The sequence below is a fragment of the Nothoprocta perdicaria genome, unplaced genomic scaffold (assembly GCF_003342845.1).
Source record: "Nothoprocta perdicaria isolate Ctin4 unplaced genomic scaffold, notPer1 scaffold_12, whole genome shotgun sequence".
In the NCBI taxonomy this organism is placed as follows: Eukaryota; Metazoa; Chordata; class Aves; order Tinamiformes; family Tinamidae; genus Nothoprocta; species Nothoprocta perdicaria.
The window spans coordinates 5,389,027-5,408,840 of NW_020454316.1; the positions used below are offsets into that span (position 1 = coordinate 5,389,027).

Here is a 19,814-nt window from a genome sequence, read left to right on the forward strand (position 1 = left end):
GAGGTGCTGAGCTCCTTTCAGGACACCGAAGCCGGGGTGTATGAAGGTGCTCAGCATCCTCAGACGCTCCTGTCGTGGGGGTCTGTTGTGGTTCAGCCCCCTAGGTATTACTTTCCAAGCTGAGAATCGTGAAAACAAACACTATCAATGCTCCCTGATTACTTCTAAATACTTCCTTCATCCTTGCACTCTTCTTGCAGCATCAGCATCAGGCTCCTTACATTAAAAAAAATATATGCTGTCCAGTCTAGTTATTAGCTTTTAAAAACTCTTGTTAACTTCAGCTAAAAATCAAAATACATTAACGTTTTACTTCTGCCTGTGCTTTTGGTTTGGACTCAGAATTTCATAAATTGCTATCTTCTTTTTTTCTTTTGTTCTTTTTTTTTGGAAAAGCAGATCGTTTCTGTATTCCTGTACATAATCCTTATGCCACAAATAATTTAAGGTTTCCTCCAGGTCAGAATATTTCTGCATGTAGAACCTCTTTGAAGGTTTAAATAGAGTGTTACCGAGTTTTGACATGTATTAGCATGTGCCAAGTGCTGCAGTTATTAATGGTAGTGTAGACAAGACACATTCCATCTCTCAAGCGACCGACTCACAGGTGTCCAGATCACCACGGAAGGCCACGAGCAGGCAGAGCCACTGAAAAAACCACAGCCCTCTGCTGCAGCAAGCACTGAGAGCTCCCTTTATCAACAGTCTCACAAAATGATGTCCCAGGACAGGGAGTGGGAAAATCACCTATTTATTCCTATGGTGCAGCTCTTTCCAGCCTCTCTTCTAAGGATGTGTATGTCCTCAAAATAACTTTTGACTTCTGTGGGAGCAAAATCTGTCTGCACCCAAACCCTGTGACATTTGTAAAAGTGTTACCTCTCTTTCAGCAGCTCTAAGGGCTTGTGCAGATGTCCTGTGAGAAGAAGTCCTCTGGATTTAGTACTTTTTTAATGGTATAGCAGCTTTAAGCAAAGCAAACTGACTTTCTGCACTTTTTTTTTTTTTTTTTTCCAAGGGCACAGCTTCGGTTCTCCAGCGCAGATCCGATAATGAGGAGTATGTAGAAGTTGGAAGACTTGGTCCATCAGATTATTTCGGTAAGAAATTTCAGTTTGATAAAGTACTGTTCAGAAAGACAGGCAGATGGGATCGATAAAGGTAGTTGCTCTCTTAATTGTTTTTCTGCTCTTTAATGAAGAAGGAGGTTATGCCTAGGTCAGCTTGTGCTTTCAGCAATATGGAGAGATTTCATTGAAGCTGAAACTATTCCTTGGTTTACACCACTGTAACTGACAGGAGACAGATCCGGAATCAGCAAAACATTCTGAATACATTTGTTTTCAGAGGCATTTTACACGCATGCATTATGCATGTGTAATGCATTTGTTCTGTCAACAGAATTATGTAAAGTGCCTATCAAGATAAATATAAAAGAATATATTTTACAATCAAAGCAACTGTATAGCGGCTAGAATATGCACCCTTCCAAAAGAGAAGCACTGCATGCGTGACGACGAATTTATCCCTGTTTCCAGGTGAGATAGCCTTGTTGCTCAATCGGCCCCGGGCTGCTACCGTGGTGGCACGTGGACCCCTGAAGTGTGTAAAGCTAGATCGTCCCCGCTTTGAACGAGTGCTCGGCCCTTGTTCTGAAATCCTCAAGAGAAACATTCAGAGATACAACAGTTTCATTTCACTCACGGTCTAAACGCTTCCTTTGGGAAAGCTGCCTTTGTGTGACCTTGTGCACTTAAATTTGCGCTGTGCAGCACCATGGCTTTATGAAGAAAAAAAAAAAAGTGTGCATTTTATGTGTATTTTTCTGTTTATGTCATGCACTGGATGTCAGTTCAAATCTTATGTATCATTTAAGCAGGAAGACAACTGTTTGGATAAGACTAGCTTTGGGGAACTGTTTACGGAAGATTAGGCTTTTGGCTTGCAGGCAAGATTTTTACCTATTGCTGGATCAAATAGCTAGACCTGCATTTTTAACTATTTAAAATGCGTAAGAATTTCTATTTCCTCATTATTTTACACCTTACTTTAAAGTTGGTCTTATTCACCTTTTGTCAACCTCCTTTGATAAAGTTATGTCCCTCTGCCTGTCACTTTTAAAAGACTTTTCAATGATGGTGGACTGGAGGTTTGTGAAATCCCACATGGTAAGTGACACCTGCATAATTTAAGAGGGAAGGTTAGAGGAAGGTTTTGATCATTCCAGTATGCCAAGGAGAAGTAAAATTTGGGATCATTCTGTTTGTGGCTTCAATGCGGGGTCCGTATTCCTGCTTGTCACAAACCCATCCAAGTTGGCTTTGTGTTTACTGAGGTTATACTAAGCCAAAGTCTTCTCCAGATCAGTCTTCTAGGAGAAGATTTCAAGGGACAATATTTTGTAAGAATTTTAATGGAGCCTTAAAGACCTTAAATTCTTTGTCTCCAGCTTTTTTAATGAGAGTCCACATGAGATCCCTTGAAAGTCAATGACAACTCTCCACTCAGTTAAGTGTCTTGGAAGCTCCGTATTTATTTGCACCACGGTGTCTTCAACCACTTCTCTGACTATTATATGAAATGCTGAAGAAATGGTGCCAGATGCACACCAGAGGCACCAACAGCAGTTTGATGGGACCGTTTTTGCACAAGGTCCATTTAATTCAATTTATATGCCTTTGGGTTTGTATATGACCAGATTTTCTGCAAGCCAAATATATGCTTCAGAATGATGTCCCTCTTCCAAGAGGTAAGAATTGCAACGAGTTCCTGGTGCCTGGGCTCCTCCATGTGTATGTGCTGCCCTGTGGAGACAGCAGCTCCTCTTCATGGAGCTTTTTCCAGGTCCAGGCTCTGCTCCATAGGGCAGACCTCAAAGATAGGATCATTTTGATTATCCTTTGGGGAAGCTTTTCCTTTGAAGGAAATTTCTCCTTGCTAGCAGTAGCAAAGCCCTGCACCTCGGCTACCCTAAACAGCACTGCCCACTTCTCATTTCTGGAAAACAGTTTATTGCTTCTTTATGATAGCATTCTTCTGAGTAAATAAGAACTTTCTGTACCTTTTACATGCCAAAATTATGTCATGAAATAAGGCAGCAATCTTCTGTTTGAAAATAGAGGTGTAAAGTTAAGAATGTAGCTGAAATTACTCACACTGACAGGTAACGTGCTCTCCTCCTTGGAATTAACAAAATCTGACTTGGAACTTTTCTATTAACCCCTACCAAGAAGGCTCTTGGGTCCCAGTATCCTAAGACCTGTCCAGGAGGGGCAGTTACAGGACAGATCCAGGCCTCTGCAGAGCCAACTGCTGCTGGGCTGCAGAACCCAAGGCCTCTCATCACTTCAAGCTGATTAATATATTTCAGCAGATTTTCAGTGGTCCTACTGATGTATATTAGTTGCTACTATTTATTATGATTATGTTATGCTTCTTGCATGTGTAATTAAATATGAACATTCACATTTTTCAACCTTGCAATTTTATGACAAACATTTATATAGGCACTGGTTGTTATATATATATATATGCACACACGTTTATGTGTGTGTGTGTGTATATATAGATATAATGTCTGTGCATTTGCAAAACTCATGATTTGCTTCACTGTTTTTGTATTCTCTTGTGCAGTTAAAAATAATTAAAGTTACAAGTCAATCATGTATGCTATTTTACCTGTTGCATTTCTGTTGCTGTATTGGTAAAAACGTGCAAGTATTTGGCATAATATACAAGAAACATTTTATTGTTGGACACCAAGCATTGGCCTCACAGTTCAGAAAGTTACTTGGGCACACACAGAGAACAGATTCTTTGCTATAAACCTTTATAGATCATGGAAAATACTTTTGAATTATGGTTCTGTTATAAGCAATCTCAAGAGAAGTGTAACCATTTAATACTAAAATTCCTATGCTCGAAGTGGAACAAAATGATACTCTATGACAATTTAAAGATAATTGTAATATTTGCAGTGGATGATGGGACAGAATTGCAGTATGAATAAAATTCTTCTACATTATATGTTGCAGTTGTGGGTTTATTAATAGTGGAAGCCTGTGTGAATAGAAGTCATGTTCTATTTAAAATCTGCATATCATAAAAAAGTTTGAACTTTGTTGAAAATAATCAGATGCAAAGGGACAAAAAATAGGCCAAGAATCCTAGAGCTATATATAGTAATGGAAACCAATCTGGTTTTCTGGAGAATGAGCATGGAGAAAGAAATTCTTATGTTAAAGTGTAACCATATATGTCTATATGGAGAAAGGGGGGTTCGAGGTGTCTCTAGGACCTTCATGTTATGGTTTCAGTAAAGCCTTTGCAGGGCTCTCTGGTCCTCCAAGGCAAATGCTCTTCCCTCTTTCCCGGTGCCGTACGCAGAGCTGGAAACCCCGTGTTGGCACCGATGGCTTCTAGCAGCAGCTGGCTGCAATTCACTCTGCTGCCACCATGGCTTGTGTGGGTGCCCTGCGCTGGCCAAGAACTAAATTCAGGGCAAACTTCTCGCCAAATACAAGACCTCTCAAGGAGCCACTTGTGTCTCGTGCCTCTGGATGAGCCAGGATTCACACAGCGGAGGAGCGTGGCTCCTTGCCGACAGGTTTTTAGTGTGTCGTTGGTGCCACACAGCAGCTCCCGTGTCAGCTGGACTTGGGGGGGCCACAGAGGTGGTCGTGTGGTGGTCCCAGCCTGTCTCCCGTGCCCGAGCCTTTGCTCCAGGGCCCGGGCTCCCTCCGTGCGGCTGCTCCGCGCCGGCCCGTGCAGGGCTCTTGGGCAGCTCCCTCCATCTCAGGGAGATGCAGCTTTCCATTTCTGCGGTGTGTTATTTTCCCCCCTTCGCTATGATTCAGGCAGGATGGACTCATCTTTCCTGAGAATTACTCACATTATGTAGCAATCAAAAGTGGCCGCTCTCTCTGAGGTCCTTCCAGAAGGACATTTCCAGCCCACGTTTGCCAGAAGTGCATCTTGCCACTCCTCAGTGTTCCTCTTTTTTTTCGATCAGCTTTAGTTGTATCACAGCCATCTCAGGACTCCAAAACAAAAATGAAGACTTTTTTTTCTTTAATAGAAACTACTTGTGCCTTTAGAGTTTTTACAGGACCCATATGGCTGACCATCCTTAGGGTGTGGAGCAGCTCGCTGCAGAAGTCCTGACCATTCCTAGTGCTTCGTGGCAGAGGGTTCCCAGTGTTGAATCATCCCTTGGAATCCTCAGTCCTCAGGCAAGCACCGTCTAGCACCGTGTTACCCGTCCCAGGGGAGCCAGGAGCTGCTCAGAAGAATGAAACAATCCCCAGACATGTCAGTTTGTTGGGCTGTGGTTGCTCCTGTTTCCCTTGCAGCGAGTGGCCCTGCTTCAGAAGCAGCATCCCCTCCACAAGAGTGCAATTCCCTGTGCTGTGAAGGTAGTACAAGGTCTGTGCAGAACACTCCGTTGTGAGGGCTTGGATGCTGCGTAAATCACTGACCCATTTATAGAGGAGAGGATTGTTCTGTTTGCTCACATTTCTGTGTAGCAGCAGAGAGAGAATATTATCTCATGCAGAGGCAAAACCATCGTGATTGCATTAAAAAGAGTCTGCAACATTATTGCTTTCTGTTTATTGCAGTGCTGTATGAACAAATAAAGAATATATGGATATGCAGCCACTGCCACGGCAGCGTTGTCCTGCAAACTGTTGTGGGCAGATGGAAATGAGCAGGGTAGGAAGACATTTATTTATTGTTACACCATTGACCCGGTGGGCATTAATTGGTTTGAAAGATCACACTTCATGTTTCAAAGACCAGCTCATCTTCTGCGAGGTCTCTCCTCTTACATGCCCTGGTGCCTCTTTTGTTTGTCTGTTTGTTTTTAATGATAGAGCAAGACTTACTCTATGTTATTTGTCTTCTTCCAATGCACACATCAGCTCTGACACTCGTAGGGATGTTTCCACAGCCGGAGCAGCGTCTCTAGGTCCCCCTTCCCTCTGGGGAAGGGGAACGTATTCAGCTGTCAGTGCATCAGTGGATCAGCCTTGAAACTCTGGGAAGGCTGTGGCTGGAACGCTCCTCCTCCAAGGGCGTTTCCGTGGCTCTTGGCTGCTCGGCAGAGTTTTATCTGGGATGCAGCCCTTACACAACAAGCTGGCCTGCTCTCAGCAGAGCTGCCTGGCCAAAGGAGCTGGCATCTGCAGCCATCTGGTATTTTGGGGAAGGCTGAGGATGTTTTGTGCTTGATCAAGCTCCAGTGCCAGCGTGATTCGCCCGATATCTAAAAATCTGGATTCATCTTCTAGGGGAGAGGCTGCACTTTGCCTAGGAAAGCAAAGCAGCTCGAGAGGCTCCTTGGACATACGCTGGCCTGAGGGCTTCGCTCCCTTCTGGCCATGTTCTAACCTTTGTTTTCACGTTGCTGTCAGCACAGTAATGTGGAGAATCCCTGCTGCATGGGCACACACGTCCCCACGCTCCTCTGCTCCTGCAAGTTGAAGCGTCCGGGGCTCTCTTTAAAAAATCACGAGTTTTCATGGAGGAAAAAAATAATCATTTTGCTCAAGAAAACCGCTCCTATTCCAGTATAAACTGTCTCCAAACACGGAACAACGGCGTGCCATTTGGTTCCACGGGCCAGCAACGCTGAATGAATTGGCAGGCACTGCTCTTTGACATGATCTCTAGTAGCCAAGCTGCTACAACAGTGCTCTTCTTTATTTACAATTTCAGTGCACACTAAAAAGATGTGATTTGTGCCCCAAACCGAAGCCCCAGATCCGGCTAACGGGAGCCCAGCACCGCAGGAAGTTGCAGGGTGCATCCCTAGCCCTTGGTGGGTGCTGACAGTCTCCGTTCGGCTTTTGCAAGGACCCAGTCATGTGCACAACGTATAGACTGGTGATGAGGTAGGGATTTTCTCAGCAGTGCTCTGGCTGGTGCTGTGGATGTTCCTGCTGCTGGCTCCAGGGAAATCAAGCCTTTCTGGGAAGTGGCTACTGCCTATCCTCTTTATACAGAAAATGTATTGTTATTGTTTGAAAGCACTTTTGTACGCCTCTTAGACTACAAGTATGGCGATTGTTCCACCAGAAGACATCGCGGTGCATAGCAGTGAAATACGACGTCCAGTACCATGCTGTATGTATTTTCCAGATAAACTGTGAAAATGGTGAAATGGAGCCGCAAAGCAGGGGGGGGACACAATGGCTGCTTTACATTCCTTCGTATGTGTGGAATTTATGCGCGCCACAGAGCGACTGTTGTGCTGCCGTGTGTTTGGGAGGGTCTGAGCGCTGGCCGGAGTTGGGGCAGTTTTCACTCGCTCGCCAGTGTCTGTGGCGCGGGCATGAGGCGGCGGGGACGTCGGATCGCACGGGGCTGGGAAGCAGCGCTGCCTAAGCCCTCCCACAACTTGTTTCCACTACGGCAGAGAGAGAGAGAGAACAGACTTCGCCGTCGAAAAACACACGAGGTTCCTCCTCCTCCTCGTCCAGGGGCAGCTGGAGCAGTTTGCCAGGTGGAGGCACTTGGCCGCCTTTGCAGCCTGCGCGCCGTTAGTCGACGCTTTGCAGCCTGCGCCGCTGACCTGCCCGGAGTGCGCGGCACCGGCGCAGCCCGAAAGGAACCGGCGTCGGCCCCAGCGGGTAGCGAGGAGCCCTGCGGTCGGGAGGAAGGCCCCGGCACGCGGTGCACGGCCCCTATTGATCTTGGCGAGGTGGACGGCGCCCGCCGGGAAAGCGGCGGTGCTGCTGCCGAGCCTGGCGTGTTCCCGCTGGCGTCACCCGCTCTGTTCCGCCTGGCGCAAGCGCTCCGATGCGTCCAGCACATGTTGCGATGGGCCGGTGTGGGACAAATTGCCAGGGGATGGCAGGATGGTTCATGTCCTTGACACGTATCCAGGAAAGCATCACACCCTCTCCTATTGCCGGCGCCGCTGGCCCTGTGCCCGGGAGTTAGCTTTTAATGAAGTAAGAGAAATACGGAATTAACTGCAGAGGGCTCTTTAAAACTCGCATTTTAAGGGGGCAGGAGAAGGCACCGAAGTCACCAGCGGTTCCCAAGGAGCATGAGAAGGAGCCCAACAAAGGCACCCTTGTCCGAGCGCGGAGATGCCGCCGAACCTGTGTCTGGATGAAAGCTGCCCTATCAAAATAGCCATAAACAAACCCGCCTCCCCGGCTACAGAAAAGCTGTTGTGCCAGGAGCATATTAAATTGTATATGCTTTTTCTCAAGGCAAAAGAATTGCAGCAGTGACGGCAGCTGTGCGCGCTGGAGCTGAGCCACTGTATTCAGCTCGTGAAGGCCTTGCTGAGGACGGCGTGGGGGAAGGACGGAGCATGAATGTATTATTCAGAGAGACCCACACTGAAACATCTACCGGCACTTGGGCATGTGCGATGGGGAGAATAAAAAAATAGTAATTGCCCAGTGGCCAAAAGCTAATGCCTTTGTTCCGTGGTGGCACAGGTGATGGGCAACAGGGCATCAGCACAGGAGGGCTGCATTACTGTGATCATCACAGTGATCTCAGGCACCTGGGAAGTGAGTCTTGTTACCAGCACTGGGAGCTTGGGTCTTCTTGCCACTTCCTTGGACTGTGAAATGTCCAAGGGGAAGGGGGGTGGGGAAAGTGTTGCTTCTCTACATGGAGAAGATGCACCCATAGCACCCATGTAAATCTGGCCCATCCAGAGACCTTCTTGGGTCTGGTGAGCCTTGAAAATCTTTTTCCATTTTTTTTCTCATAATTTATTTGCAAGTAAAGTTGAGTTGTGGCTAATGGGGTAATTTCCCAATCAGTTCCAAATTTAGAAACCTCAGAAAAGAGTGCAGTGCTTTCTCTATTAACTCTGGAACATGCAGCTCACGCAGATCTCCCTTAGGAGGGAGCAAAATAAAATAGAATAAAGTCAGAAAGGGCGATTTCTGTGAAAACACCTTCCAGGTGCCTCATCAGAGATGGGTTATCCTCAGGCCATGGAGTTCAGCTGCAGGAGACGGGTGGAGGAGCCTGACACGCGCTGCAGACTGAACCCGTCGCTGCAGCTGTTGCCTCCTGCAAGGCAGGAGAGGAAATTTATGGCCGCGGTGCAATGCGAGCAATGTCCTGCGAGTGCCCACAAGGTAAATGCCCTTTTGTGTTTGAATCCGGCCTGTATCTGCAGTCATCGCGCGCTCGGGCTGACGTGATTCAGTGAAAGCAAAGCCATTCCAGTGGCTTTTTAAGCAGATTACAGCAGATTAGCTGTCTAATCTATGTGGAATCCTCTCCCCAGCAATTTTGAACTGTAAACAAATCCAGCCACTTTTATACCGTGCATAAATATTGACTGTGGATTAGATTAAGATTAGCTTCAGATGATACTTGCAACAATGGTTTTATTTTGTCATTTGCTACCTTTAAGTAATGTAAAACCTTTTGAAATAGCCTTATCCTCAACAAAGTGTGAGTTTCAGGCAGATTGGCCCTACAATAGCATGGAATAGAGTGCGGGCACAAACGGAAATTAAATCCTTTATCGCCTGGAGGTGAGGGGAGCTGCTATGAGTCACTGGCTGCCAGTAGTGAATAGAACTGAGACCTGATCACAAGAGAGCCGTAAGATCTTCCCCAGAAGATCTGATTTAATGTTAGCACCTTGTGGCTGTTGCTCACGCTGGGTTTCTTAGATACAGAATAAATTGTATATGGTTTGCAAGCAGAGGGCATTTGATGGGTGCTGTTTCATAGCCTGGGGTTTTCACCCCCTGAGGATGCTCAGCACAGTGAGTTTGTTCCTGCTTGTGACTAGATGATTTCGGATTGAGGAGGCAGCTTTTGGAAGCAGGCGGTTGGTTTTCCTGGCGATCCAGAGTTTTTGCCCTATCTCAGGAAAACTGTGATTGCCCCAGAGCATCTTAAGATCCCATTGCTGCTCCCTGTGAGCCCAGTATGTCAACTACGTAAGAACTCCTACATTTGATCCCTGAATATGAAACATAAGCAGGGAGGTGAGCGGTGGGAATGCTGGGAATTAGCAGGGAACTCGACAGTGGAGGGAATTAAAAGGTTGAAGAGGAAAAGCACCTTGCTGTGAAACGTGGTGGGGGCTGCAGGCTGTGGGGATGCAAAGCTTGTCCCTTCAAAAGCCAGCGAGCTGGAGGAAGCAGCATTTGTAAGGCATAGCACTGGCTGCTCTGGCAGCGCATCCCGCTCTGAGGAGCCACCCTCACATGCCTCCGGCCGGCCCGCGCTGTTGTGTCTACCAGGCCAGCACAGGAATGCTCAGTTTACAAGACAACGGCTTTTTAGGAAGCCAGAAAAAAAGCTAAACAGCCTTTCCAGATGGAAGATTGTCCCTACCCACCCTGTGGATAATTAGGGTAGCTTCGCTGTCCTGCAAAGAGACGATCTGTTTAATACAAGAGATTTCCAAAGTCTTAGCAAACGAGCGTCCGAGAACTGGCTTCTGATGTGGTTTATGTTCTTTTTGATAGATTTGGGTTATGGGAATGCTGGTTGCACAGGCAGGGTGTGATTCATGCTGAAACCATCCGGGTGCCATCTGATCCACGCTGTCCAGCCGAAGGTAGAGCAGGTGGCTGCGCGCGCTGTGTTAGTGCCTGAGTTGGACGGAGATAAAATTAAAATTGCAGAAAAATTGCTGCAACGCGGAGAAAGAAAGGGCTGGGTTTTACAGGAGAGGTAATTCCTGCCAGAACAATGTGTATGTTGCAAGCTGCTGGTTGCTTTTAGTGATGTCTGGAGACCTCAGTCTGGAGGGCTCTGTGGAAGGAGCTGTACCAGCACCCTGGAGGAAACAGGTCTCTGTGAAGCGTCTGCTCTGTTTTGGATGAGAACAGAACTGTTAGCAGGCAGTTGCTCGGTATTTATTGCCCAGCTTGGAACTGCCTTGGAAAAATCTCTTACTTGTCGCCCTGGCTTCAGTTTTGTCCCAGTGGTGCTTGCAGGATGAAGCCTGTCAATGTTTACAGATAGGGGAGAGAAATGTGGGCAGAAATATCATTATTTCCCCCCTCTCCCCCCCTCCCCCCCCTTGGTCAAGTATTTTAGAGTCCTGATGGTGTGTGAAGAACCCCAAATCAAGCAGAAAGGGCAGATCATGGTTTTTGAAAGCACCAGAGAGGATCACTGTCCTTGGGCTCACGTGGTGCCTGGTGTCCATGTCCCACCAGGAAGCTGAGGAGATCGAGCACAGTAGAGCAGTGCTGGTAGTGGAGCAAGTGTCCACGGTGCAGCCAGTCCAGCGTGGGCCTCACCACACGGAGGCCGAGGCCTCAGAGGCCGAGGAAGTGGATGTCCTGCAGAGGTACAGGGGTTCCCTGACCGTTTCAGTTGACTTTGGTGCTGTCCAAATGAAGTACTGTACAATTTGACGGTACTTGTGATCACCAGGGATCACAAATGACATTAAGAGAAAGCCCCACAGAAGGTGTACAGGCCTGTGGAGCTGCTGCCCGCCACTGGGGCCCAGCGGCTCCCAGTTGGGCCTGTGCTCCCTGGGGACATGGGCGCGCTGTGACGGGGCTACAGGGCCTTGGTGGGGTCCATAACGTGTCCTTCCCCTGCAACCACCCTACTCGGGTCCCCCATGGCTCAAGCAGCTGGTGTTTTGTGCCCATGGCATCAGCAAACTTAGCTCTACCTGCAGCCATTTACACTGCCACGTAGAGCCCCAAACCTCCTGGATTGTGAGGGAAAACAAGGGAGAGCAGGAGGGACATGTAGCTTTTCTGAGTTCATGTCACCATGTCCCTTTTTGCCTATCACCAAGTTGTGGCCTTGGGCAAGAAACAATCTCCAGCTGAACAGTCCACAACAGAGCCTCCCTGCGCTGGCAAGAGGATGGCCTAAGAACAGCACTAGCAACTCCTGCCTTAGATAACTCAGTGTGCTTTCAAGATTTATTGCCTTTATCCCCATTTATTGCCAGCCTGAATGTTTCAATTATCTTTTTATGTTTTGGCATTTCCCTAACAAGTAATGTTATTTTTTTGCTTCTGTTTGAGCGGGGACAGAAAGGGCCTTGTTTTCCAAACGCGGCGCGCACACCCCGAGAAGGCGGCGGGCGGTCGCGGGGCATATTTGGTCTGTGTTGGAGATCCGAAAGGTTATTAGCCGACCTCTGTCTCATCACCTTAGCCCCATAAATCTTTTATCGGCTCCATTCTTAGCCCTTTAGAAATGAATCTTGTTTCCTCTGTAAAGGACTCGTGATTTTATTGCTGACCTTACCAATAAATTCCCGGTTTTCATTCAGTCAGGGTTGCTTAGAAGTTTACCCGCTCCCTTGCTTGAGTTCCTTGGGGCAGATCCAGCCTTAGGGTAACTCCACCAATAACAAGAAGCTGCATTAGCACCATCTTTGGCCCATGTTTGAGTCTATTAGTATCTCAACTTGCTTGTTGGCATTGGATGTTTGTGTTCAGCTTCTCAGATACCTTCTGGTCGTCTTCTTTGGTGCTACATAAACTCATAATAAACCATGTTAGCTAATCTCCTGTGGGAGTTCATAATGTCTTAAGGAGAATCTGGTAGTATAAAATATCTACTAATTTGTTCTGCAGTACAAAAGGTCATTCTGATTTAGCAGTTCTGGAGAAAATTCCCATTAGGGGTGGAAAGGCTCAAGAAAAATCATGAGTTTCTTCCTTGCAACCTTCAAAACGTTTCACATTCTGATAGCTGCAGCTCTACCCGGCTTGTCTCATGTTTCTGAACTTCAAAAGTTCTCATAAAAACGTCCCTCGCTCTCTCCAGCGGCTCCTTGGGTGACCCTATGCTGTTCGTTACCCTCTGGAGCCCCGTTCCAGCCCCAAACGGGTGGTTGGGCAGAAGGTCCTGGCAGCATATGTGGGGTTTCCATGGGGCAGGATTAGGGGGTGATCTGGGGGGGATTATAAATGCCCGGGCTCCACACTTGTACCAACAAAACTAAATTATTAAAGAGAAGGAAAAGCAGAAATACAAACCGATGAGGACTCTCCTTACGTCGCTGCCAAATGCGATCCTTTGGCATTAGCAGATTCATCTAAATAAAGTTCTGGCCTCTGCTTTTCAATCCGTTTCGGGTCCCACCCAGCATCAGCAGCGAGGCTGCCAGCCCACCCCTGGGCCTGGACAAGGGCGAGTGAGGACTGGGTGACCTCTGTGGGGCTGCTGGCATGGGACATTTGGTGTTTGGCATGGGTTATTTGGTGTATAGAGCAGGTTATTTGGTGTTCAGCATCAGTTACTTGGTGTTTGGCATCGGTTATTTGGTGTATAGAGCAGGTTATTTGATGTTCAGCATCAGTTACTTGGTGTTGTTTGGCATCGGTTATTTGGTGTACAGAATGTTATTTGGTGCATGGCATGGGTTACTTGGTGCACCACCGATCCAGCCAAGCCTCACGCTGCTCCTTGTGCTCAACACCATCCTAGGCAGGACGTGTCCATCCACCTCCCATCCTCACTCTCGGAAATCGTAACAACCTGCGGGTGCCAAAATGCTGCTTTTTTTAGCAACAGAAATACGTGTGAAACCTCTGCTCCCGGGAGAGGGGGATCAAAGGGGTGTATTTTGGCCAAGGAGATGGAGCGGGTGCCGTGCAGGTACAGGGAGTGCTGTCGGACTCGCCACGAGCTGCTGTTAAACTCATCTTTAATGGAGCATTTTCAATTATTTCCTATCCACTTGATACACCACCAAAATAGATCCAGTTCTCCCCTGTTTTAGCCTCTGCTAAAACCCTCAGACCACATCTTCTCCTATAACAAAAAGTATGTGGAATTGGCTAAAAAAGAAACATTCCTGTTCTCACAACACTTAAAAAAAATCCACTCCTTCCCTAAAGAAAGAAATAGCACTTCTAAGTCTTTATAAAACTGCTTCTGTCCAAAGGACTCCTGAGTCAGATCAGCTTTGTCCCTTAACCCTTGCTTTGCCAAGCCCCACTGTAAATTATTAATCATCCCAAAATAGCTGCTGAAAATAGAGGCTAAAGGGAAGACTTGATAACAGAATGAGCGGGACATAATTTATTTTGATCTGGCTGCAAGTCCTGCCTGGAGTCGGCAGCCGAAAGCCCAAATCTTTAAGAATTTGGGGCAGGACAAGGGGCACGATCAAAACAGAGGGGCTGCAAACAGCAGTGAGTGCCAGGCAGGGGCAGGCGGCACGGCGTGGACGGGGACAAGAAGCAGGACACATTTATCAGGCTCAATAAATAACCGTGAAAGGGAGCGGGAGAGAGAGAAATCCTGCAAAGCAGCTGAACTTGCAAATGTTTCTGGCATGAACTCATGAGGGTGAATGCAAAGCGCGACACCCACTAGCATGGTTATGTGGCTGCCACCCTCTGAGGATGTCCCAGATATACATATGTATATATATATACACACACATATATACATACATATATTTATATGAAAGGATGGCTTTGCAGGGCAGGGTTCCTGGCTGCTAAAGCTGGAGCAGGAAGCCTCGTGGGCCACGTTACCTCCTGTGGCACCTTGGCAGGACATGCAGGGATGGATCAGGGCAGATGCTGGAAGAGAGATGCAGGTTGAGGCACTGCAGGGCCCTGAGCCCAGCGGACGGGGCAGCCTGCGCTGCCACGTGGTGCCTGGACACCCATTGGGACACCCCAACCTGGACAAACCACATGCAGGAGGAGATGCCTGCAGAGTGCAGGACGTTTCGTTGTGAAAGGGGGTTTTCTACTGGTGCTGCTTTTTTTTTCCCCCCAAGTTGCTTTTCTTTGCAAGGCTTTGTGGATAGTGTGGGCAGAGCCAAGTGGGAGGAATCTGCTGGGAGAAGCCAGCTCAGGGTCACAGGCCGATACGTGAACGTAAATGGAGCGGTGGCTCGTGGTGCACAGCAGCTCCCCAGGGCTGGGGACGCTGGCGTGAGGCAGTTAGGGCTCTGCTAAAGGAAACCTGGAGGTCTGGGCATCTTTACTCCTCTTTCATGTGCAACGGCCTCAGCACTATCTTGCCCTTCTTTGGCACCTGCTTTTCTTCTTCATTCATAGCTAAATGAGAAAACAACTGTCAGAAGGAAGGAAGACCAGAGCACAAGAAATTGTAACTGGATCTCTCATGGCTTTATGGCTCCTGCGTGCATGGCCAGGGTTTGCTCTTGTGCTCTTTTCCTCCTCGGGACACACCAGACACAGGCTTCATATTTGCTCCTTAGCTTTGTGCCAGGCTTTGGTGAAAATCCCCATGCCTCATGGAGGCCTTTGTGGGGCCAGGACACACGGAGGCAGGTCAGAGCTCCACAAATGCAGCGTTACCATCTTCAGGAGATACTTTCCAAGTGGCTTTCAAGGTTTGGGAGGGAAGGAAGCACATTCCCCATGGAAGGTGGCCGAGCAGGCACCGTGTCCACCGTGTCCTGCGCCCAGCGAGCGCCGTGGTGGGACTGCCTGCTCTTGGAGAGCACCACAAACCTCTTGGGCCCCCCAGGCCGGGTCTCCATAGGGAAGGTTTCCTGGCGTGCCCACACATACGTTAGAAGTTGGACCAAGACCATCAAGTTCATTGCAGGCCAGAGGCGCCTTTCGAGGCAGTGACGTAGAAGCTAAAGGCTCCATCGATGATTCCCAGTATCTCGAGCCATCTGGCTCCCCGTCGCTATTTTATCTTGCTCAAACGCTGCGACTGCCAAGGCCTTGTCTGGGTGTAATGGCGCTGCAAACTAAAGCGGCAGCCGCCTTGAGTTACGCAGCCGAGAAGCAGAGAATCACAAGACGAGATGCAGAAAGTCCCTCGTGGCCCAAGTTTGCTGATGGCATCCGTGGGGGCAGGCAGCTCCGGGGTCCTGGAGGCAGTTCCAGCAGCAGGGATGCAGCCAGCCCCTATGGAGGGTGGGACAGGGCTCAGGGTGGCCCGTGGGTGAAGATGTGGTTATGAGATCAGAGGGGAAAGACAGCTGAAAGGAGGGGAAACCCAGCGGGCCCCAAGCATCGCGGAGCTGGGGTGACCATGAGGTGGAAAGGGTGGAGCTGCTTCATGCTGGGGAAAGAAGTGGCCCCTTGGGATGAAGTCAGTAGCGTGCTCGGCGCTCCTCATTAGTCATGTTCCTCAGTGCCGGGCTGGATCCGGGCTGCGCTGCACCCGGCCCCTGCATCCCTCGGGAAGCCGGGCCTGAGTAAGACCACACAGACACCACGCATCTCCGGGGGGATGTGATTAAGCTGTGATTAAGACCTGCCAGCTGCTCTCTGTGAGGGTGTGCGTGTGCAGGAAACCAAACCTGGGGCTAGGCAGGCTGGGACCAAAGGAGAGACTCCCAGGAAGGACCTGGACAGCATGCCCAGGAGCAGGAGCACAGGCAATGGAAACTCATACTGCACTAGCTTGGATGTTTGGATTTTGACATCTTTTACACCTTACATAAGCAAAGGCAGATGTGGAGGTAGTTCTGAAATCCTTCAATAGGATCCTTCAATAGCTGAATTCAGATTTGGCCCTCCCCAGTTCCTGGATGGCTTGTGTGCCATTGGATATTTCCAAAGCTTTTGGTAATTGCAGCAGAAGACTCTTGCAGTAGAAGACCCTGAAAAGTTTTATCACTGCCTTCAGTCAAGTCAAGCATTAACCTGGGTGATGTCCCGGGTGATAATGCAACCCAAGGTGCAGACAGGCGCCGTGCGAGCGGTCGCCGTCAGCCGGCATCGCGGCCGGGCCGCTGCCCGGGTGTCTCATTTCACCAGCGACCCCGGCCGTCGTGCCCGGTGAGCGCGGCAGATGCAGCCACACGTACGTAGGAGTGTGTTAATACATGGCCTGATGTAAAAACCACCTGCTGGCTTGGCAGGAAAGGCACCCGCGCTCATGTGATTCTGCTGTATGTATGAAGGCACCTATTGCTTTCTCATCCCACCACATGGAATTCCCATTTGCCTTAACAGGAGTCTCGTGCACCGAGGTGCCGAACTGCAGCGATATGGAGCTGGTCCCTTTTACACGAGCAGAAGGATGATGCCTTCAGTGTTCCCTTTTTTATTTTTCCCCATGGAAAGTGTGCAGGGCACGGCCAGGAGTGATGGCTTGGGCTCCTTGGACTGCCCTGCTGGAGCCGCAGGCCAGCTGGGACATGGGCCGGGATGCCAAGGAAGCTCTTCTCCCTCATCTCCCTGTTTCCTCCTTGGCATTTCCAACCCTTTTCTGCTCACCTTACTCTTTTCAGGTTTTGTGCTTGCCCGAAATAGCTGCAGCAACACAACCCACTCCCTCGGATTGCTGTCGCGGCCTCGCAGTCACCACTTTGTGTTGCCTTTTCCCAGTTTCAGGCAGTCGCCTGGATAACAGGATTATTTATCATGCTCTCCCTCCCCTGGCAGGATGACTTGCTGTTTATGGAAAGCGCTGGAGTGCAGGGGAGCTCGGGCTGCGGTTAAACAGACACCACTTAAAGGGCCATTCCCTGTGGCCCGACTCTACATGAGACTTTTTTGGAGAAAAAAAAGGCAACACAAAGCAAAACAATCCTTCACCTTCCTCTTATCTGGGTTTCTGGGACAAAAAGGGCCAGAAATTCAATTAGGAAATGTCGCAGCAGCTGCCAAGGATGGCAGACCGCAGCAAATTAGCCACCCTGCTGCATTGGTCCCTGCATCCCGTGGCGCCGGGATGTGCCTGTCGCCCTCCGGAGTTCCCAGCACGTGGGAGGGAACCTCACAGGATCAGCGTGCAGTGTTGCAGGAGCAACGAGGTTGCGTGAGTGCTGGAACATGAAGAGAGGTTGAGCTTCCAGGAGCAGAAATTCTTTGGAAGAAAACTGTGGTGCCCTGCGTGGAGGGAGCTTCCTGAGACAGGCTGCTCTCAGATGGGCCTTGACGGGCTTCTGAGTTGCAAACAGTGAGGAGTAATACCACAGTTTTATGGTGCTTCATGTGGCTGATAACAAGCCCACCACGTGTAGGGCCCTGCAGGCTGCAGACAGAGAGTGTTAATTTCATTTACAAAGTCTAATGGCCTCGTATACCTTAAATGGAGCCAGTACAGGTTTTCAGATGTGTGAATTAAGGATTACTGAGAAAACATGGCCCATTTTTAAGAGATGGATCCACCAGACAGGAGGTGTCCCTTTCCCAGCAGAGAAACCATCTCCCGAAAGGTCCTTCCTTGCAGTTATGGAGTCACATGGGCCAAACAGGCCATAGTTACCTCATGTGTTCCCTTCCCGGGCATCATGAAGCTTCACGGAGCTTTTCAGATCACTCTGTTTCACCGAAACCCTGCGGTAAATTCTGCATCTTATGATGATTAGAAAATGATCAACCACGAGAGCAGCTGGAGAGCGGCACCGAGGAGAGTTTCAAAGAAAACAGAGCTCCTCCAGGAGGATGGAGCCGGTGGAGGGATCCAAAAGGAAGAGCTGGAAAAGGAGGAAATCGTCCTTGTAGGTGTAACAGCTGGAATAACAACTACCCTGCTTGTTTTCCTTGCGCCTTGTTGCTCTTTGTGGGCCAAGTCTTGGGGAAGAGCCTGGTTTTCCTGCCCGAAGAGTGTCGGCGCTTGGAACGCGGCCGGTGCTCCGCTCACACCTGGAGCATCTGGGACGTCCCTGTGCCCCTTTCCCAAGGCAGCTGCCAGTTGCTTGCAGAAGCCACCTGTGTATGAGGGGCATTCGTTTCATTCTGAGCCTGCATGAGCGGCTTCAACACATGCCCCCTGTGCCAAGGGCTGTGCAAAGCCTCCCCCTTGGCCCCCTGCAACGTTCTCTTACAACTCCTAGCATTTGAGGGGCTTGCAACACCTTTAAATTAGACAAGTCTTAAATGCATTTTATATATGTAAAAAAAAAAAGCAAAACATAATTTTCTGATGCTCTGCTATTTGTACTGATTTTCTTTGAAACCTCTAAATACCACCCTGTCACTCTTTTGACATGTGTGGTTGCGGGCCTTGCATAGAATATGATATTTCAAGTATGGTACATGCAGGTCTCAGTTGAGCTGCAGGCTGTAGGAAGGTGCCGTGCAGAAGCAAAGGGCTTTTATTTCTCCCATACAGTGTTTTTTCATGCCGGTATATCTTTGAATCCTTTAAAAACTCTCACAGCTTCGAGCAAGGGCATTTTTACATCATACGACACCCCAAGGAGACAATTTGTTTCCTAAGCAGAGAGACAACTGAAGTATAACGCAATTTGCAGAATTTGTGTGAATTTTACTCACGTTCTCTGGTCTTTGGTCTCTTTGGGGATCTTACATATTTTTCATTATTATCAAATATTTGCAATGATCCATATAAACAGTCTAATGTTAAAAGCTGCTCCAAGTGTAACTCGACCCAGAGGAAAGATGCTTATCTGAGCTCAACAATGACAGATCTAACAAAGATGCTGAGGCAGTGTGTTTCTCATAAAATTGAGGGAAATGCAAGAAAAAAATCAAAATTGCAACGACTCCTTAACAATAGCTGCAGTAGAAGTGATCTCCACATTTAACAGGGGGATATCACTTGGAAGAGCTCCCCACACATGCCCAGCAGTGCTGGTGCCAGATCCACATTAGCCAGTGAACGGAGAAACAAGACGTAAATGCTCGGCGAGACCGGTACTGTCAGAATCTATTTCACTGTTTGGTAATTATTATTTTTATTACTATGACAACCCAGACCATTGGAGTTGTTGCTTTAACCCCAGCAAATGATAAGTGCAGATCAGACATTTTCGAACTGAAGTCATCACTTTTTGCCTCCGTGATGTAAACCCCAAGTAAAGAAAGTGATGGCAACTCCCGAAACACTCTGGTCCCTCACTGGCCTCGCAGGTCTGCTGCAAAGGGGCACTCCAGCCTTTTTCCTTTTTTTTTTTTTTTTTTTTTTTT

General features: G+C 48.5%; 1 protein-coding gene across 1 annotated transcript in view; it reads left to right on the plus strand.

Annotated features, from left to right (window-relative positions):
- Nucleotides 1–3,286, plus strand: part of PRKAR1B (protein kinase cAMP-dependent type I regulatory subunit beta) — an 87,341-nt gene extending 84,055 nt beyond the window's left edge. Inside the window, exons 10-11 of the mRNA XM_026053961.1 lie at nucleotides 1,019–1,100; nucleotides 1,539–3,286. Coding sequence (XP_025909746.1) covers nucleotides 1,019–1,100; nucleotides 1,539–1,711 — 255 coding nt within the window. The 3' untranslated portion in view covers nucleotides 1,712–3,286. The remainder of the gene's footprint in view (nucleotides 1–1,018; nucleotides 1,101–1,538) is intronic.
- Nucleotides 3,287–19,814: the final 16,528 nt, after the last annotated feature.